The sequence below is a fragment of the Rattus norvegicus genome, chromosome 8, assembly GCF_036323735.1.
Source record: "Rattus norvegicus strain BN/NHsdMcwi chromosome 8, GRCr8, whole genome shotgun sequence".
NCBI lineage: Eukaryota > Metazoa > Chordata > Mammalia > Rodentia > Muridae > Rattus > Rattus norvegicus.
This window is the reverse complement of record NC_086026.1, coordinates 114,834,346-114,849,057: the sequence shown is the minus strand read 5'-3', so window position 1 is coordinate 114,849,057 and position 14,712 is coordinate 114,834,346. Positions and strand designations below refer to the sequence as shown.

The 14,712-nt window shown below is 47.4% G+C and overlaps 1 protein-coding gene and 1 pseudogene across 16 annotated transcripts in view; both read left to right on the top strand.

The window, feature by feature from the left end:
* The window catches only part of Nek11 (NIMA-related kinase 11), a 259,233-nt gene that overhangs the window by 56,185 nt on the left and 188,336 nt on the right, over positions 1 to 14,712 (top strand). For 13 of the 16 annotated variants that reach the window (NM_001413824.1, XM_017595687.3, XM_063265610.1 and 10 more), the window contains one exon: positions 1,455 to 1,620. The exons of the other annotated variants lie outside the window; for them this stretch is intronic. In NM_001413824.1, coding sequence (NP_001400753.1) covers positions 1,455 to 1,620 — 166 coding nt within the window. The remainder of the gene's footprint in view (positions 1 to 1,454; positions 1,621 to 14,712) is intronic. 16 annotated transcript variants of the gene reach the window in all.
* Sms-ps1 (spermine synthase, pseudogene 1) lies at positions 1,627 to 6,070 on the top strand (annotated as a pseudogene).

Sequence of the window (14,712 nt, the reverse complement as noted above, 5' to 3'; positions counted from 1 at the left end):
CTAAGATACTTAGAAATCTTAAGTTTACAGCAGTGCTGTGCAAGCTTACCCCATTAAGACAGGAAAAGTACTTTTGCCGCTTGTCCTTGTCAACTTTTTCAGTAAGCCTTGGGTTTATTTTTTTTCTAGAAAGGGTAAACTGATATTGTCTCCCATCAGTTTATATCATATATAGATTCATAATGGTGAGTACAGTGGCATAAACAGATCTGGGATTAGACCCAGTGATTTGGGTAAGCATGTCTCCCACACAGGACAGAAGTGCATGAGCAAACCAGAGAGTCTGCCAGCCTTGGGCACTCCATATGGCGAGGACAGAGTGAACACCTGTTAAACATGACTGGAGTCTGCCGGCAGTCTAGGAGTCAGTGTACAAGCTTTAATTAAGAATTTCTCCTAAGATGCCAAGGTAGTGATTCTTAATAGTTTTTGCAGAGTGTTTTCTAGCCGGAGTCCTACAGAACTTGCATTAATGAGCAGCCAGGCTCCCCAGCAATCAGAGGCATCTGTCTGCACAGCGTAATTGGCGTGCTAAAGTGCTGTCCCTAGGCGATCTAGTTTACAGTGTGGCACTGTAATTGGCTTGCTCAGCAGACTATTTTCTTTTCTTGTTTTGGTCCACTCTTCATGATGCTATCACACTTTTTATATTAATGATTTGGAGAGTTAATGAGCTCCTCCATTTATTCACGATAGAGATTCTAACTATCTCTGTCAATTCAGTGTTTTCAGTTAAAACTTTGTCTTCCTAAATCCTGCCAGCAACAGAGCATGGTGTACCAAGGACCATTAGGAGAGAAGAAAAAGATATTGTTCACATGGACTGACATTAAATTGAAAGGTTTGAGAGCATTGTAGAGCGGAGGGAGTGAGAGCAAGTGAGCGAAGGGGAGAGAGAGAGAGAGAGATGGAGAGACACAGAGAGATACAGAGACATATACACACACAGAGACACACAGAGAGACAGGCAGACACATACACAAACAGAGACAGAGAGGCAGAGAGATGCCGCACACCGCAGAGTGAGATGTAGAAAGGGAGTGAAGGAAGGAGGAGGACGTCCAGGAGGGGCAGAAGTAGGGAAGTCATGGTGAGTGAGGATGAGCAGGTGCAGGCAAAATGACTCACACGGAGGTGGAAACAGATACTGTGCAAAAACCTCAATGTCCTATGGGATGGAGGGGAGCACCTCACAGCAGTGCTCCAGGTTCCAGGTCTGCCCTGAGCACTCACAGAGGGCACACTGTGGCGTTCAGAGGCTGTGCGCCCATGGTTCTGGGGGGACAGGAAGGGCCCAGCCTCACTGCCACAGCAGGTGGAACTAGGCTGATTACCCGGGCATGGTGAGGAGTTTCCGTACCACTCACTCACGTGCGTGAAACAGGTTTCTCAACTCTTGACATTTTTCTTTCTTTTTCTTTTCTTTCTTTGCATTTTTTTCTTTTTTGCCATAGAAAAGTACTGAAGGAAATCTCTGTTGGAGAATTAAATCCAAATGAAAGTGTGCAGGCCAGTATGGAAGCCCAGCTCCTGTCCACGCTAAACCATCCGGCCATCGTCAGGTTCCACGAAAGCTTCATGGAGCAGGGTACATTTTGCATTATCACGGAGTACTGTGAGGTGAGACTCTCCTCTCTCAGAAATGTTTGCAAAAATCTGTTGCATGATAATTTTATTTAAGGAGACATCTTAAAAGTCCTGTTATCAAACAGCAAGTTGAATTCTAAAGGCCTGGGGTCTCATGTCTTGTAGCTAAGAGAAATCTTCTGTAAGTAACTGACAAAACTCATTCCTAATGATAATTTCTCTCCCTTTGGCAAGCCAGTCAGAGCGAATATATTTTAAGAAGGAATGTCTGTAAGATAATGCGTTTATATATGTGGGGGACCATCTATGCCCAAAGCTCCTATGATAATATAACGAATGCCTAGACAGACATCCAGATTCCTAATCTGGGCACAGTGGAGGCAAAGTCTCTCCTATCTGTTGACTTGTGAACCATGGCTCCAAGTGCATGCAGTTGTCTTGGCTGCTCTCTGTTCACTTGGAGTAATAGCTTTGTGCTTTACTGAGCCTTAAAGGAGCAGGAAGCTTAGAACACTGAGAGAAGATGGCCAATAGGAAACTGTGGTCTGGATCTGCGTAGTTATGGTGTAGGCTACCCAAATGCTTCTTGGGAGAGTGAAATTAGGAGAAATTATGGTGGAAGGAAGGAGGGGTTTTTGGAGCGAAGGCATGCTTGTTTGGCTAAGAGACTTTGGGTAGCCAGGCGGAAGCTGGGAGTACCATCTGGCTGAGAGGCAGGAGGGAGAATAGAGATTGCACCCAAAACGCCACTGCAGCCATGGGTTGGAGAGGTGGCACAGCAGTTAAGAGCACTGGCTGCTTTTCCAGATGTCCTGAGTTCAAATCCCAGCAACTACACGGTGGCCCACAACCATCTGTAATAAGATCTGGTGTCTTCTTCTGGCTTGCAGGCATACATGCAGGTAGAACTCTGTATACATAATAAATAAATAAATCCTTTTTAAAAAAAAGAAAGAAAAAGAAAAACACCATTGCAGCTTTACCATTTGCTGTACTCACTAAGAAACCACTAGTCAAATTCATCTGAATGAACCTGGAGTATTCTAAACTTGACCTTTCTTCTTTAACTCACTCTCTTGGCTTGCTTCTTCTCTGCTTGGAAGAGAGGGAGGGAGAGACAGAGAGGCAGAGATACACACACACACACACGTATGAGAGAGAGAGAGAGAGAGAGAGAGAGAGAGAGAGAGAGAGAGAGAGAGACAGACAGACAGACAGTCAGACAGACAGACAGACAGACAGACAGAGGAGAGGGTTGGTAGTGATGAAAACCAGTTACTTAGGTATGTAAATTCTTTACCTAATGGGTTTCTAAGAAAATCAGTAAGGCTCCCCTAACCCCACCTCACCCCGGTCTGCAGCCTGATACACCGCACAGTCCCTCAGTCTCCCACGGTTGCCTCCTCGGTCACAGCACAGGGCCTCGCCACACGTTGGCAGCAACAAGGCACAGCACTCATGATTACATGCTCAGTGCCAAAGCTGATGGCGAGGCCGTTCTGAAAGGCCTTCAGTCTGTTTTTCAGGAGCAGGGGATGGCGGAGTCAGTGCACACCTGGCAGGACCGTGGATGTTTAGCCACTTACAGGAGCAAGAATGGCAGCTTTGCCAATTTGAGAATTTATCCACGTGGATTGGTGTTGCTGGACCTTCAGAGTTGTGCAGGGCAAGCAAGAAACTGACAGCCTTTTGAACAAAATAGAAGAAAAAAGTGAAAGAACTGAGTCAAGACAGTACTGGGCGGGTGAAGCGATTACCACCCGTAGTTCGAGGAGGGCCATTGACAGATACTGGCCTAGTGCTGGAGTAGGACGTGGATGAAGTATGTATGATGAAGAGTCACCTTATCAGAACGTTAAAAGTCTGCACTCAAAGCAGTTTGGGAATATTCGCATCCTCGGCGGGGATGTTAATCTGGCAGAGAGTGACTTGGAATATACCAGGCCATCACGGGCAATGGCCAGGAAGACTGCACTGGCAAGGATGTAGTGATTCTGAGAAGTGGTGACGGAGGCAGAGTATGTGGAATTGTCAAACTGACATCAAAGACAGTTACTGTGGGAGAGATTGACCACATGGTAATTAATGGAGTTAGAAATTCATTCAGAGAACATGTGGAGATGTCTTAGGCAATCGTAAAGGAGATGGCTATCAGGTTCTTAGAGAAGACAGCATCCCGGTACTGAAGAGGTACACCAAAGAAGGGAGAGAGTTCGACTGTGCGGTTAATGATTTGACGGCTGTCCCTATCTCTACATCTCCAGAAGAAGATTCCACATGGGAGTTTCTCAGACTGATTCTCCACCTGTCAGTGAAGGTTCTCAAACAGGACGGAAAATATTTCACACAGGGGAACTGTGTCAACTTGACCAAAACCCTGTTGCTGTCAGCCATGCGCTTCCCACCAGAACTATCTGCCTCACTACAGCCCCCAAAGCAACAGAGGCAGCTGACTACTGACTGGAACCTCAGAAACCATGAGTTAAAAGGAATCTTTCCTGCTTTTAAGTCGATTTTCTCAGGTATTTTGTAACAATAACGAAAACTAGCACAAAGTTCCCGGTCGAATGCTCCCTTGTCCCAAACAAATACTGTACTCTCTAAGGCCAAGGGCTGTCTCCTCACCACAGTAAAGTGATAAAACGTCAGGAAATTAGCACCGAAACAATGTGAACATGTAGGCCACTGCTTCTCTGGTGGAATCTGACATCTGCAGCAGCGGCTTCTCTTGGTAATTGGGTAGAGACACAGCATCTGGCCTGAAGCCCAGCCACACTGAATCAGACTTTGTGGGGGCGGGGTTCAGCCATCTGTGTTTTGACAAGCTCACCAGGTGAGTCTGAAACAAGCTGAAGTTTGAGAACCACCCATCTAATTCACAATCTCTATTCAAATTTGCTCATTTGTTCCAATTATGTCCTTAGAAAGGGCATTTCTATAAAAATGGCTTTCGTCAGGCAGGATCCAGTGCAGGATCATCCGCGTGAATTTTTCAATGATGGTTGGTTTCCAGAGACCGAGCCGCTCTCCTGGGAGGGGGTGTTGCCATGGTGATGGCTGCCAGCTGCACTGCTCAGCAGCTGGGCTTCCAGGGGTCCACGGGTCCGGAGCTGTCAGGCAGCCTCTTCCTGCTCTTCAGGCTCCCGAGAAACGATGTGTGCACGTTGCTCCCTTCTTGTTAACAGATATTTCTCATCTTCAGATGCAAATTCACTCTTAACTCGCTCAGGCCTGATGCTATCCTCTTCTTAACTGATATTGGAAATAGCAAGTAACCAAACTGTGATCTCACGAGAGCGTTGCCACCACGTTCCCCTCTGCAAATTTACTGTTACCTTTCACGTCTGTAATACATTCATGCATCCGTGATGTGTCTCTATCTGCTGCTCAACCCACTCGACAGCTCAGATAATGTGTGAAAGAGTGAACAACTGGGGGTTCAGGAGATGGCTCAGTCAGTAAAGAGCCTGCTACACAAGAACAGGGGCCACAGTTTGGATCCCCAGAACCCATGTAATAATCTAGGTACGGCGCATGTGTCTATGATCCGAGCACAGACAGAATGAGATGGGTGGGTACAGTGGAGACCCAGAGTTGTCCTGTAGTTAATCAGTGAACTCTGGGCTCAGTGACAGCCTCTGAATCAAAACATGAGGAGATGATAGAGGACAGATGCCTTGTTCATACACATGTACACACACACACACACACACACACACACACACACACACACACACTGTGCACCCACATACATGTGAATATATACACACTGTATATGCATGTGATAAATATATAAACAAACCACCAACCAATTGGTATTGTAGTACTATAATCCCAGGATGAAGAAAGGAAAGACAGGAAGATCACAAGTTCAAGGCCAGCCTGTGCTGCAGGACAAAGTGCTGTCTGATAGCTCCAAGCGGCAGAGCATTTCAACCTCGAGTGTCTCCTGTTCTCGACACAGGAGGAAGAGGAACTATGTGCCCTCTCCTCTGTCCTTCCTACACAGTTCTATATGTCTCGTTTTTGAATAGGCCATTACTTACTCTAATGCTTTTTCTTCCTCGCCCCTCCCTTTGGTTCTACCCAGATTCCTGGGCCCTTCACTGTCCCCTCTTCTCTCCCCATCAAAGACTTCCTCTTATTAGGCAGGTGTCCTCTCCCATGTATATTAGGCAGGTGTCCTCTCCCATGTATATTAGGAAGACTGTCCTCTCCCATGTATATTAGGCAGACTGTCCTCTCCCATGTACATTAGGCAGGTGTCCTCTCCCATGTACATTAGGCAGGCTGTCCTCTCCCATGTATATTGGACAGGCTGTCCTCTCCCATGTACATTAGGCAGGTGTCCTCTCCCATGTATATTAGGAAGGCTGTCCTCTCCCATGTATATTAGGAAGGCTGTCCTCTCCCATGTATATTAGGAAGGCTGTCCTCTCCCATGTATATTACGAAGGCTGTCCTCTCCCATGTATATTAGGCAGGTGTCCTCTCCCATGTATATTAGGAAGGCTGTCCTCTCCCATGTATATTAGGAAGACTGTCCTCTCCCATGTACATTAGGCAGGTGTCCTCTCCCATGTATATTAGGAAGGCTGTCCTCTCCCATGTATATTAGGAAGACTGTCCTCTCCCATGTATATTAGGCAGGTGTCCTCTCCCATTATATTAGGAAGACTGTCCTCTCCCATGTACATTAGGCAGGTGTCCTCTCCCATGTATATTAGGCAGGTGTCCTCTCCCATGTATATTAGGCAGGTGTCCTCTCCCATGTATATTAGGAAGGCTGTCCTCTCCCATGTACATTAGGCAGGTGTCCTCTCCCATGTATATTAGGAAGACTGTCCTCTCCCATGTACATTAGGCAGGTGTCCTCTCCCATGTATATTAGGAAGGCTGTCCTCTCCCATGTATATTAGGAAGACTGTCCTCTCCCATTTATATTAGGCAGGTGTCCTCTCCCATGTATATTAGGAAGACTGTCCTCTCCCATGTACATTAGGCAGGTGTCCTCTCCCATGTACATTAGGCAGGCTGTCCTCTCCCATGTATATTGGGCAGGCTGTCCTCTCCCATGTATATTGGACAGGCTGTCCTCTCCCATGTACATTAGGCAGGTGTCCTCTCCCATGTATATTAGGAAGACTGTCCTCTCCCATGTACATTAGGCAGGTGTCCTCTCCCATGTATATTAGGAAGGCTGTCCTCTCCCATGTATATTAGGAAGACTGTCCTCTCCCATGTATATTAGGCAGGTGTCCTCTCCCATGTATATTAGGAAGACTGTCCTCTCCCATGTACATTAGGCAGGTGTCCTCTCCCATGTACATTAGGCAGGCTGTCCTCTCCCATGTATATTGGGCAGGCTGTCCTCTCCCATGTATATTGGACAGGCTGTCCTCTCCCATGTACATTAGGCAGGTGTCCTCTCCCATGTATATTAGGAAGGCTGTCCTCTCCCATGTGTATTAGGAAGACTGTCCTCTCCCATGTATATTGGACAGGCTGTCCTCTCCCATGTATATTAGGCAGGTGTCCTCTCCCATGTATATTAGGAAGGCTGTCCTCTCCCATGTATATTGGACAGGCTGTCCTCTCCCATGTATATTAGACAGGTGTCCTCTCCCATGTACAATAGGCAGGTTGTCCTCTCCCATGTATATTAGGCAGGTGTCCTCTCCCATGTACATTAGGCAGGCTGTCCTCTCCCATGTACATTAGGCAGGTGTCCTCTCCCATGTTTATTAGGCAGGTGTCCTCTCCCATGTATATTGGACAGGCTGTCCTCTCCCATGTACATTAGGCAGGTGTCCTCTCCCATGTATATTAGGAAGGCTGTCCTCTCCCATGTATATTAGGCAGGTGTCCTCTCCCATGTATATTAGGAAGGCTGTCCTCTCCCAAGTATATTAGGAAGGCTGTCCTCTCCCATGTATATTAGGCAGGTGTCCTCTCCCATGTATATTAGGCAGGTGTCCTCTCCCATGTATATTAGGAAGGCTGTCCTCTCCCATGTATATTAGGAAGACTGTCCTCTCCCATGTATATTAGGCAGGTGTCCTCTCCCATGTATATTAGGAAGGCTGTCCTCTCCCATGTATATTAGGAAGGCTGTCCTCTCCCATGTACATTAGGCAGGTGTCCTCTCCCATGTACATTAGGCAGGTGTCCTCTCCCATGTACATTAGGCAGGCTGTCCTCTCCCATGTACATTAGGCAGGTGTTCTCTCCCATGTTTATTAGGCAGGTGTCCTCTCCCATGTATATTGGGCAGGCTGTCCTCTCCCATGTATATTAGGCAGGCTGTCCTCTCCCATGTATATTAGAAAGACTGTCCTCTCCCATGTATATTAGGCAGGTGTCCTCTCCCATGTATATTAGGCAGGTGTCCTCTCCCATGTATATTAGGAAGACTGTCCTCTCCCAAGTATATTAGGAAGGCTGTCCTCTCCCATGTATATTAGGCAGGTGTCCTCTCCCATGTATATTAGGCAGGTGTCCTCTCCCATGTATATTAGGAAGGCTGTCCTCTCCCATGTATATTAGGAAGACTGTCCTCTCCCATGTATATTAGGCAGGTGTCCTCTCCCATGTATATTAGGAAGGCTGTCCTCTCCCATGTATATTAGGAAGACTGTCCTCTCCCATGTATATTAGGCAGGTGTCCTCTCCCATGTATATTGGACAGGCTGTCCTCTCCCATGTATATTAGGCAGGTGTCCTCTCCCATGTATATTAGGAAGGCTGTCCTCTCCCATGTACATTAGGCAGGTGTCCTCTCCCATGTACATTAGGCAGGCTGTCCTCTCCCATGTATATTAGGAAGGCTGTCCTCTCCCATGTATATTAGGCAGGTGTCCTCTCCCATGTATATTAGGCAGGTGTCCTCTCCCATGTATATTAGGAAGGCTGTCCTCTCCCATGTATATTAGGCAGGTGTCCTCTCCCATGTATATTGGACAGGCTGTCCTCTCCCATGTATATTAGGCAGGTGTCCTCTCCCATGTATATTGGACAGGCTGTCCTCTCCCATGTACATTAGGCAGGTGTCCTCTCCCATGTATATTAGGAAGGCTGTCCTCTCCCATGTATATTAGGAAGGCTGTCCTCTCCCATGTATATTAGGAAGACTGTCCTCTCCCATGTATATTAGGCAGGTGTCCTCTCCCATGTACATTAGGCAGGTGTCCTCTCCCATGTTTATTAGGCAGGTGTCCTCTCCCATGTATATTGGACAGGCTGTTTTCTCCCATGTACATTAGGCAGGTGTCCTCTCCCATGTATATTAGGAAGACTGTCCTCTCCCATGTATATTAGGAAGACTGTCCTCTCCCATGTATATTAGGCAGGTGTCCTCTCCCATGTATATTAGGCAGGCTGTCCTCTCCCATGTATATTAGGAAGGCTGTCCTCTCCTATGTATATTAGGAAGACTGTCCTCTCCCATGTGTATTAGGCAGGTGTCCTCTCCCATGTACATTAGGCAGGTGTCCTCTCCCATGTACATTAGGCAGGCTGTCCTCTCCCATGTACATTAGGCAGGTGTTCTCTCCCATGTTTATTAGGCAGGTGTCCTCTCCCATGTATATTGGGCAGGCTGTCCTCTCCCATGTATATTAAGCAGGCTGTCCTCTCCCATGTATATTAGGAAGACTGTCCTCTCCCATGTATATTAGGCAGGTGTCCTCTCCCATGTATATTAGGCAGGTGTCCTCTCCCATGTATATTAGGAAGACTGTCCTCTCCCAAGTATATTAGGAAGGCTGTCCTCTCCCATGTATATTAGGCAGGTGTCCTCTCCCATGTATATTAGGCAGGTGTCCTCTCCCATGTATATTAGGAAGGCTGTCCTCTCCCATGTATATTAGGAAGACTGTCCTCTCCCATGTATATTAGGCAGGTGTCCTCTCCCATGTATATTAGGAAGGCTGTCCTCTCCCATGTATATTAGGAAGACTGTCCTCTCCCATGTATATTAGGCAGGTGTCCTCTCCCATGTATATTGGACAGGCTGTCCTCTCCCATGTATATTAGGCAGGTGTCCTCTCCCATGTATATTAGGAAGGCTGTCCTCTCCCATGTACATTAGGCAGGTGTCCTCTCCCATGTACATTAGGCAGGCTGTCCTCTCCCATGTATATTAGGAAGGCTGTCCTCTCCCATGTATATTAGGAAGGCTGTCCTCTCCCATGTATATTAGGAAGACTGTCCTCTCCCAAGTATATTAGGAAGGCTGTCCTCTCCCAAGTATATTAGGAAGGCTGTCCTCTCCCATGTATATTAGGCAGGTGTCCTCTCCCATGTATATTAGGAAGGCTGTCCTCTCCCATGTACATTAGGCAGGTGTCCTCTCCCATGTATATTAGGAAGACTGTCCTCTCCCATGTACATTAGGCAGGTGTCCTCTCCCATGTATATTAGGAAGGCTGTCCTCTCCCATGTATATTAGGAAGACTGTCCTCTCCCATGTATATTAGGCAGGTGTCCTCTCCCATGTATATTAGGAAGACTGTCCTCTCCCATGTACATTAGGCAGGTGTCCTCTCCCATGTACATTAGGCAGGCTGTCCTCTCCCATGTATATTGGGCAGGCTGTCCTCTCCCATGTATATTGGACAGGCTGTTCTCTCCCATGTACATTAGGCAGGTGTCCTCTCCCATGTATATTAGGAAGGCTGTCCTCTCCCATGTGTATTAGGAAGACTGTCCTCTCCCATGTATATTGGACAGGCTGTCCTCTCCCATGTATATTAGGCAGGTGTCCTCTCCCATGTATATTAGGAAGGCTGTCCTCTCCCATGTATATTGGACAGGCTGTCCTCTCCCATGTATATTAGACAGGTGTCCTCTCCCATGTACAATAGGCAGGTTGTCCTCTCCCATGTATATTAGGCAGGTGTCCTCTCCCATGTACATTAGGCAGGCTGTCCTCTCCCATGTACATTAGGCAGGTGTTTTCTCCCATGTTTATTAGGCAGGTGTCCTCTCCCATGTATATTGGACAGGCTGTCCTCTCCCATGTACATTAGGCAGGTGTCCTCTCCCATGTATATTAGGAAGGCTGTCCTCTCCCATGTATATTAGGCAGGTGTCCTCTCCCATGTATATTAGGAAGGCTGTCCTCTCCCAAGTATATTAGGAAGGCTGTCCTCTCCCATGTATATTAGGCAGGTGTCCTCTCCCATGTATATTAGGCAGGTGTCCTCTCCCATGTATATTAGGAAGGCTGTCCTCTCCCATGTATATTAGGAAGACTGTCCTCTCCCATGTATATTAGGCAGGTGTCCTCTCCCATGTATATTAGGAAGGCTGTCCTCTCCCATGTATATTAGGAAGGCTGTCCTCTCCCAAGTACATTAGGCAGGTGTCCTCTCCCATGTACATTAGGCAGGTGTCCTCTCCCATGTACATTAGGCAGGCTGTCCTCTCCCATGTACATTAGGCAGGTGTTCTCTCCCATGTTTATTAGGCAGGTGTCCTCTCCCATGTATATTGGGCAGGCTGTCCTCTCCCATGTATATTAGGCAGGCTGTCCTCTCCCATGTATATTAGGAAGACTGTCCTCTCCCATGTATATTAGGCAGGTGTCCTCTCCCATGTATATTAGGCAGGTGTCCTCTCCCATGTATATTAGGAAGACTGTCCTCTCCCAAGTATATTAGGAAGGCTGTCCTCTCCCATGTATATTAGGCAGGTGTCCTCTCCCATGTATATTAGGCAGGTGTCCTCTCCCATGTATATTAGGAAGGCTGTCCTCTCCCATGTATATTAGGAAGACTGTCCTCTCCCATGTATATTAGGCAGGTGTCCTCTCCCATGTATATTAGGAAGGCTGTCCTCTCCCATGTATATTAGGAAGACTGTCCTCTCCCATGTATATTAGGCAGGTGTCCTCTCCCATGTATATTGGACAGGCTGTCCTCTCCCATGTATATTAGGCAGGTGTCCTCTCCCATGTATATTAGGAAGGCTGTCCTCTCCCATGTACATTAGGCAGGTGTCCTCTCCCATGTACATTAGGCAGGCTGTCCTCTCCCATGTATATTAGGAAGGCTGTCCTCTCCCATGTATATTGGACAGGCTGTCCTCTCCCATGTACATTAGGCAGGTGTCCTCTCCCATGTATATTAGGCAGGTGTCCTCTCCCATGTATATTAGGAAGACTGTCCTCTCCCATGTATATTAGGCAGACTGTCCTCTCCCATGTACATTAGGCAGGTGTCCTCTCCCATGTACATTAGGCAGGCTGTCCTCTCCCATGTATATTGGACAGGCTGTCTTCTCCCATGTACATTAGGCAGGTGTCCTCTCCCATGTATATTAGGAAGGCTGTCCTCTCCCATGTATATTAGGAAGGCTGTCCTCTCCCATGTATATTAGGAAGGCTGTCCTCTCCCATGTATATTACGAAGGCTGTCCTCTCCCATGTATATTAGGCAGGTGTCCTCTCCCATGTATATTAGGAAGGCTGTCCTCTCCCATGTATATTAGGAAGACTGTCCTCTCCCATGTACATTAGGCAGGTGTCCTCTCCCATGTATATTAGGAAGGCTGTCCTCTCCCATGTATATTAGGAAGACTGTCCTCTCCCATGTATATTAGGCAGGTGTCCTCTCCCATTATATTAGGAAGACTGTCCTCTCCCATGTACATTAGGCAGGTGTCCTCTCCCATGTATATTAGGCAGGTGTCCTCTCCCATGTATATTAGGCAGGTGTCCTCTCCCATGTATATTAGGAAGGCTGTCCTCTCCCATGTACATTAGGCAGGTATCCTCTCCCATGTATATTAGGAAGACTGTCCTCTCCCATGTACATTAGGCAGGTGTCCTCTCCCATGTATATTAGGAAGGCTGTCCTCTCCCATGTATATTAGGAAGACTGTCCTCTCCCATGTATATTAGGCAGGTGTCCTCTCCCATGTATATTAGGAAGACTGTCCTCTCCCATGTACATTAGGCAGGTGTCCTCTCCCATGTACATTAGGCAGGCTGTCCTCTCCCATGTATATTGGGCAGGCTGTCCTCTCCCATGTATATTGGACAGGCTGTCCTCTCCCATGTACATTAGGCAGGTGTCCTCTCCCATGTATATTAGGAAGACTGTCCTCTCCCATGTACATTAGGCAGGTGTCCTCTCCCATGTATATTAGGAAGGCTGTCCTCTCCCATGTATATTAGGAAGACTGTCCTCTCCCATGTATATTAGGCAGGTGTCCTCTCCCATGTATATTAGGAAGACTGTCCTCTCCCATGTACATTAGGCAGGTGTCCTCTCCCATGTACATTAGGCAGGCTGTCCTCTCCCATGTATATTGGGCAGGCTGTCCTCTCCCATGTATATTGGACAGGCTGTCCTCTCCCATGTACATTAGGCAGGTGTCCTCTCCCATGTATATTAGGAAGACTGTCCTCTCCCATGTACATTAGGCAGGTGTCCTCTCCCATGTATATTAGGAAGGCTGTCCTCTCCCATGTATATTAGGAAGACTGTCCTCTCCCATGTATATTAGGCAGGTGTCCTCTCCCATGTATATTAGGAAGACTGTCCTCTCCCATGTACATTAGGCAGGTGTCCTCTCCCATGTACATTAGGCAGGCTGTCCTCTCCCATGTATATTGGGCAGGCTGTCCTCTCCCATGTATATTGGACAGGCTGTCCTCTCCCATGTACATTAGGCAGGTGTCCTCTCCCATGTATATTAGGAAGACTGTCCTCTCCCATGTACATTAGGCAGGTGTCCTCTCCCATGTATATTAGGAAGGCTGTCCTCTCCCATGTATATTAGGAAGACTGTCCTCTCCCATGTATATTAGGCAGGTGTCCTCTCCCATGTATATTAGGAAGACTGTCCTCTCCCATGTACATTAGGCAGGTGTCCTCTCCCATGTACATTAGGCAGGCTGTCCTCTCCCATGTATATTGGGCAGGCTGTCCTCTCCCATGTATATTGGACAGGCTGTCCTCTCCCATGTACATTAGGCAGGTGTCCTCTCCCATGTATATTAGGAAGACTGTCCTCTCCCATGTACATTAGGCAGGTGTCCTCTCCCATGTACATTAGGCAGGCTGTCCTCTCCCATGTATATTGGGCAGGCTGTCCTCTCCCATGTATATTGGACAGGCTGTCCTCTCCCATGTACATTAGGCAGGTGTCCTCTCCCATGTATATTAGGAAGACTGTCCTCTCCCATGTGTATTAGGAAGACTGTCCTCTCCCATGTATATTGGACAGGCTGTCCTCTCCCATGTATATTAGGCAGGTGTCCTCTCCCATGTATATTAGGAAGGCTGTCCTCTCCCATGTATATTGGACAGGCTGTCCTCTCCCATGTATATTAGACAGGTGTCCTCTCCCAAGTACAATAGGCAGGTTGTCCTCTCCCATGTATATTAGGCAGGTGTCCTCTCCCATGTACATTAGGCAGGCTGTCCTCTCCCATGTACATTAGGCAGGTGTCCTCTCCCATGTTTATTAGGCAGGTGTCCTCTCCCATGTATATTGGACAGGCTGTCCTCTCCCATGTACATTAGGCAGGTGTCCTCTCCCATGTATATTAGGAAGGCTGTCCTCTCCCATGTATATTAGGCAGGTGTCCTCTCCCATGTATATTAGGAAGGCTGTCCTCTCCCAAGTATATTAGGAAGGCTGTCCTCTCCCATGTATATTAGGCAGGTGTCCTCTCCCATGTATATTAGGCAGGTGTCCTCTCCCATGTATATTAGGAAGGCTGTCCTCTCCCATGTATATTAGGAAGACTGTCCTCTCCCATGTATATTAGGCAGGTGTCCTCTCCCATGTATATTAGGAAGGCTGTCCTCTCCCATGTATATTAGGAAGGCTGTCCTCTCCCATGTACATTAGGCAGGTGTCCTCTCCCATGTACATTAGGCAGGTGTCCTCTCCCATGTACATTAGGCAGGCTGTCCTCTCCCATGTACATTAGGCAGGTGTTCTCTCCCATGTTTATTAGGCAGGTGTCCTCTCCCATGTATATTGGGCAGGCTGTCCTCTCCCATGTATATTAGGCAGGCTGTCCTCTCCCATGTATATTAGGAAGACTGTCCTCTCCCATGTATATTAGGCAGGTGTCCTCTCCCATGTATATTAGGCAGGTGTCCTCTC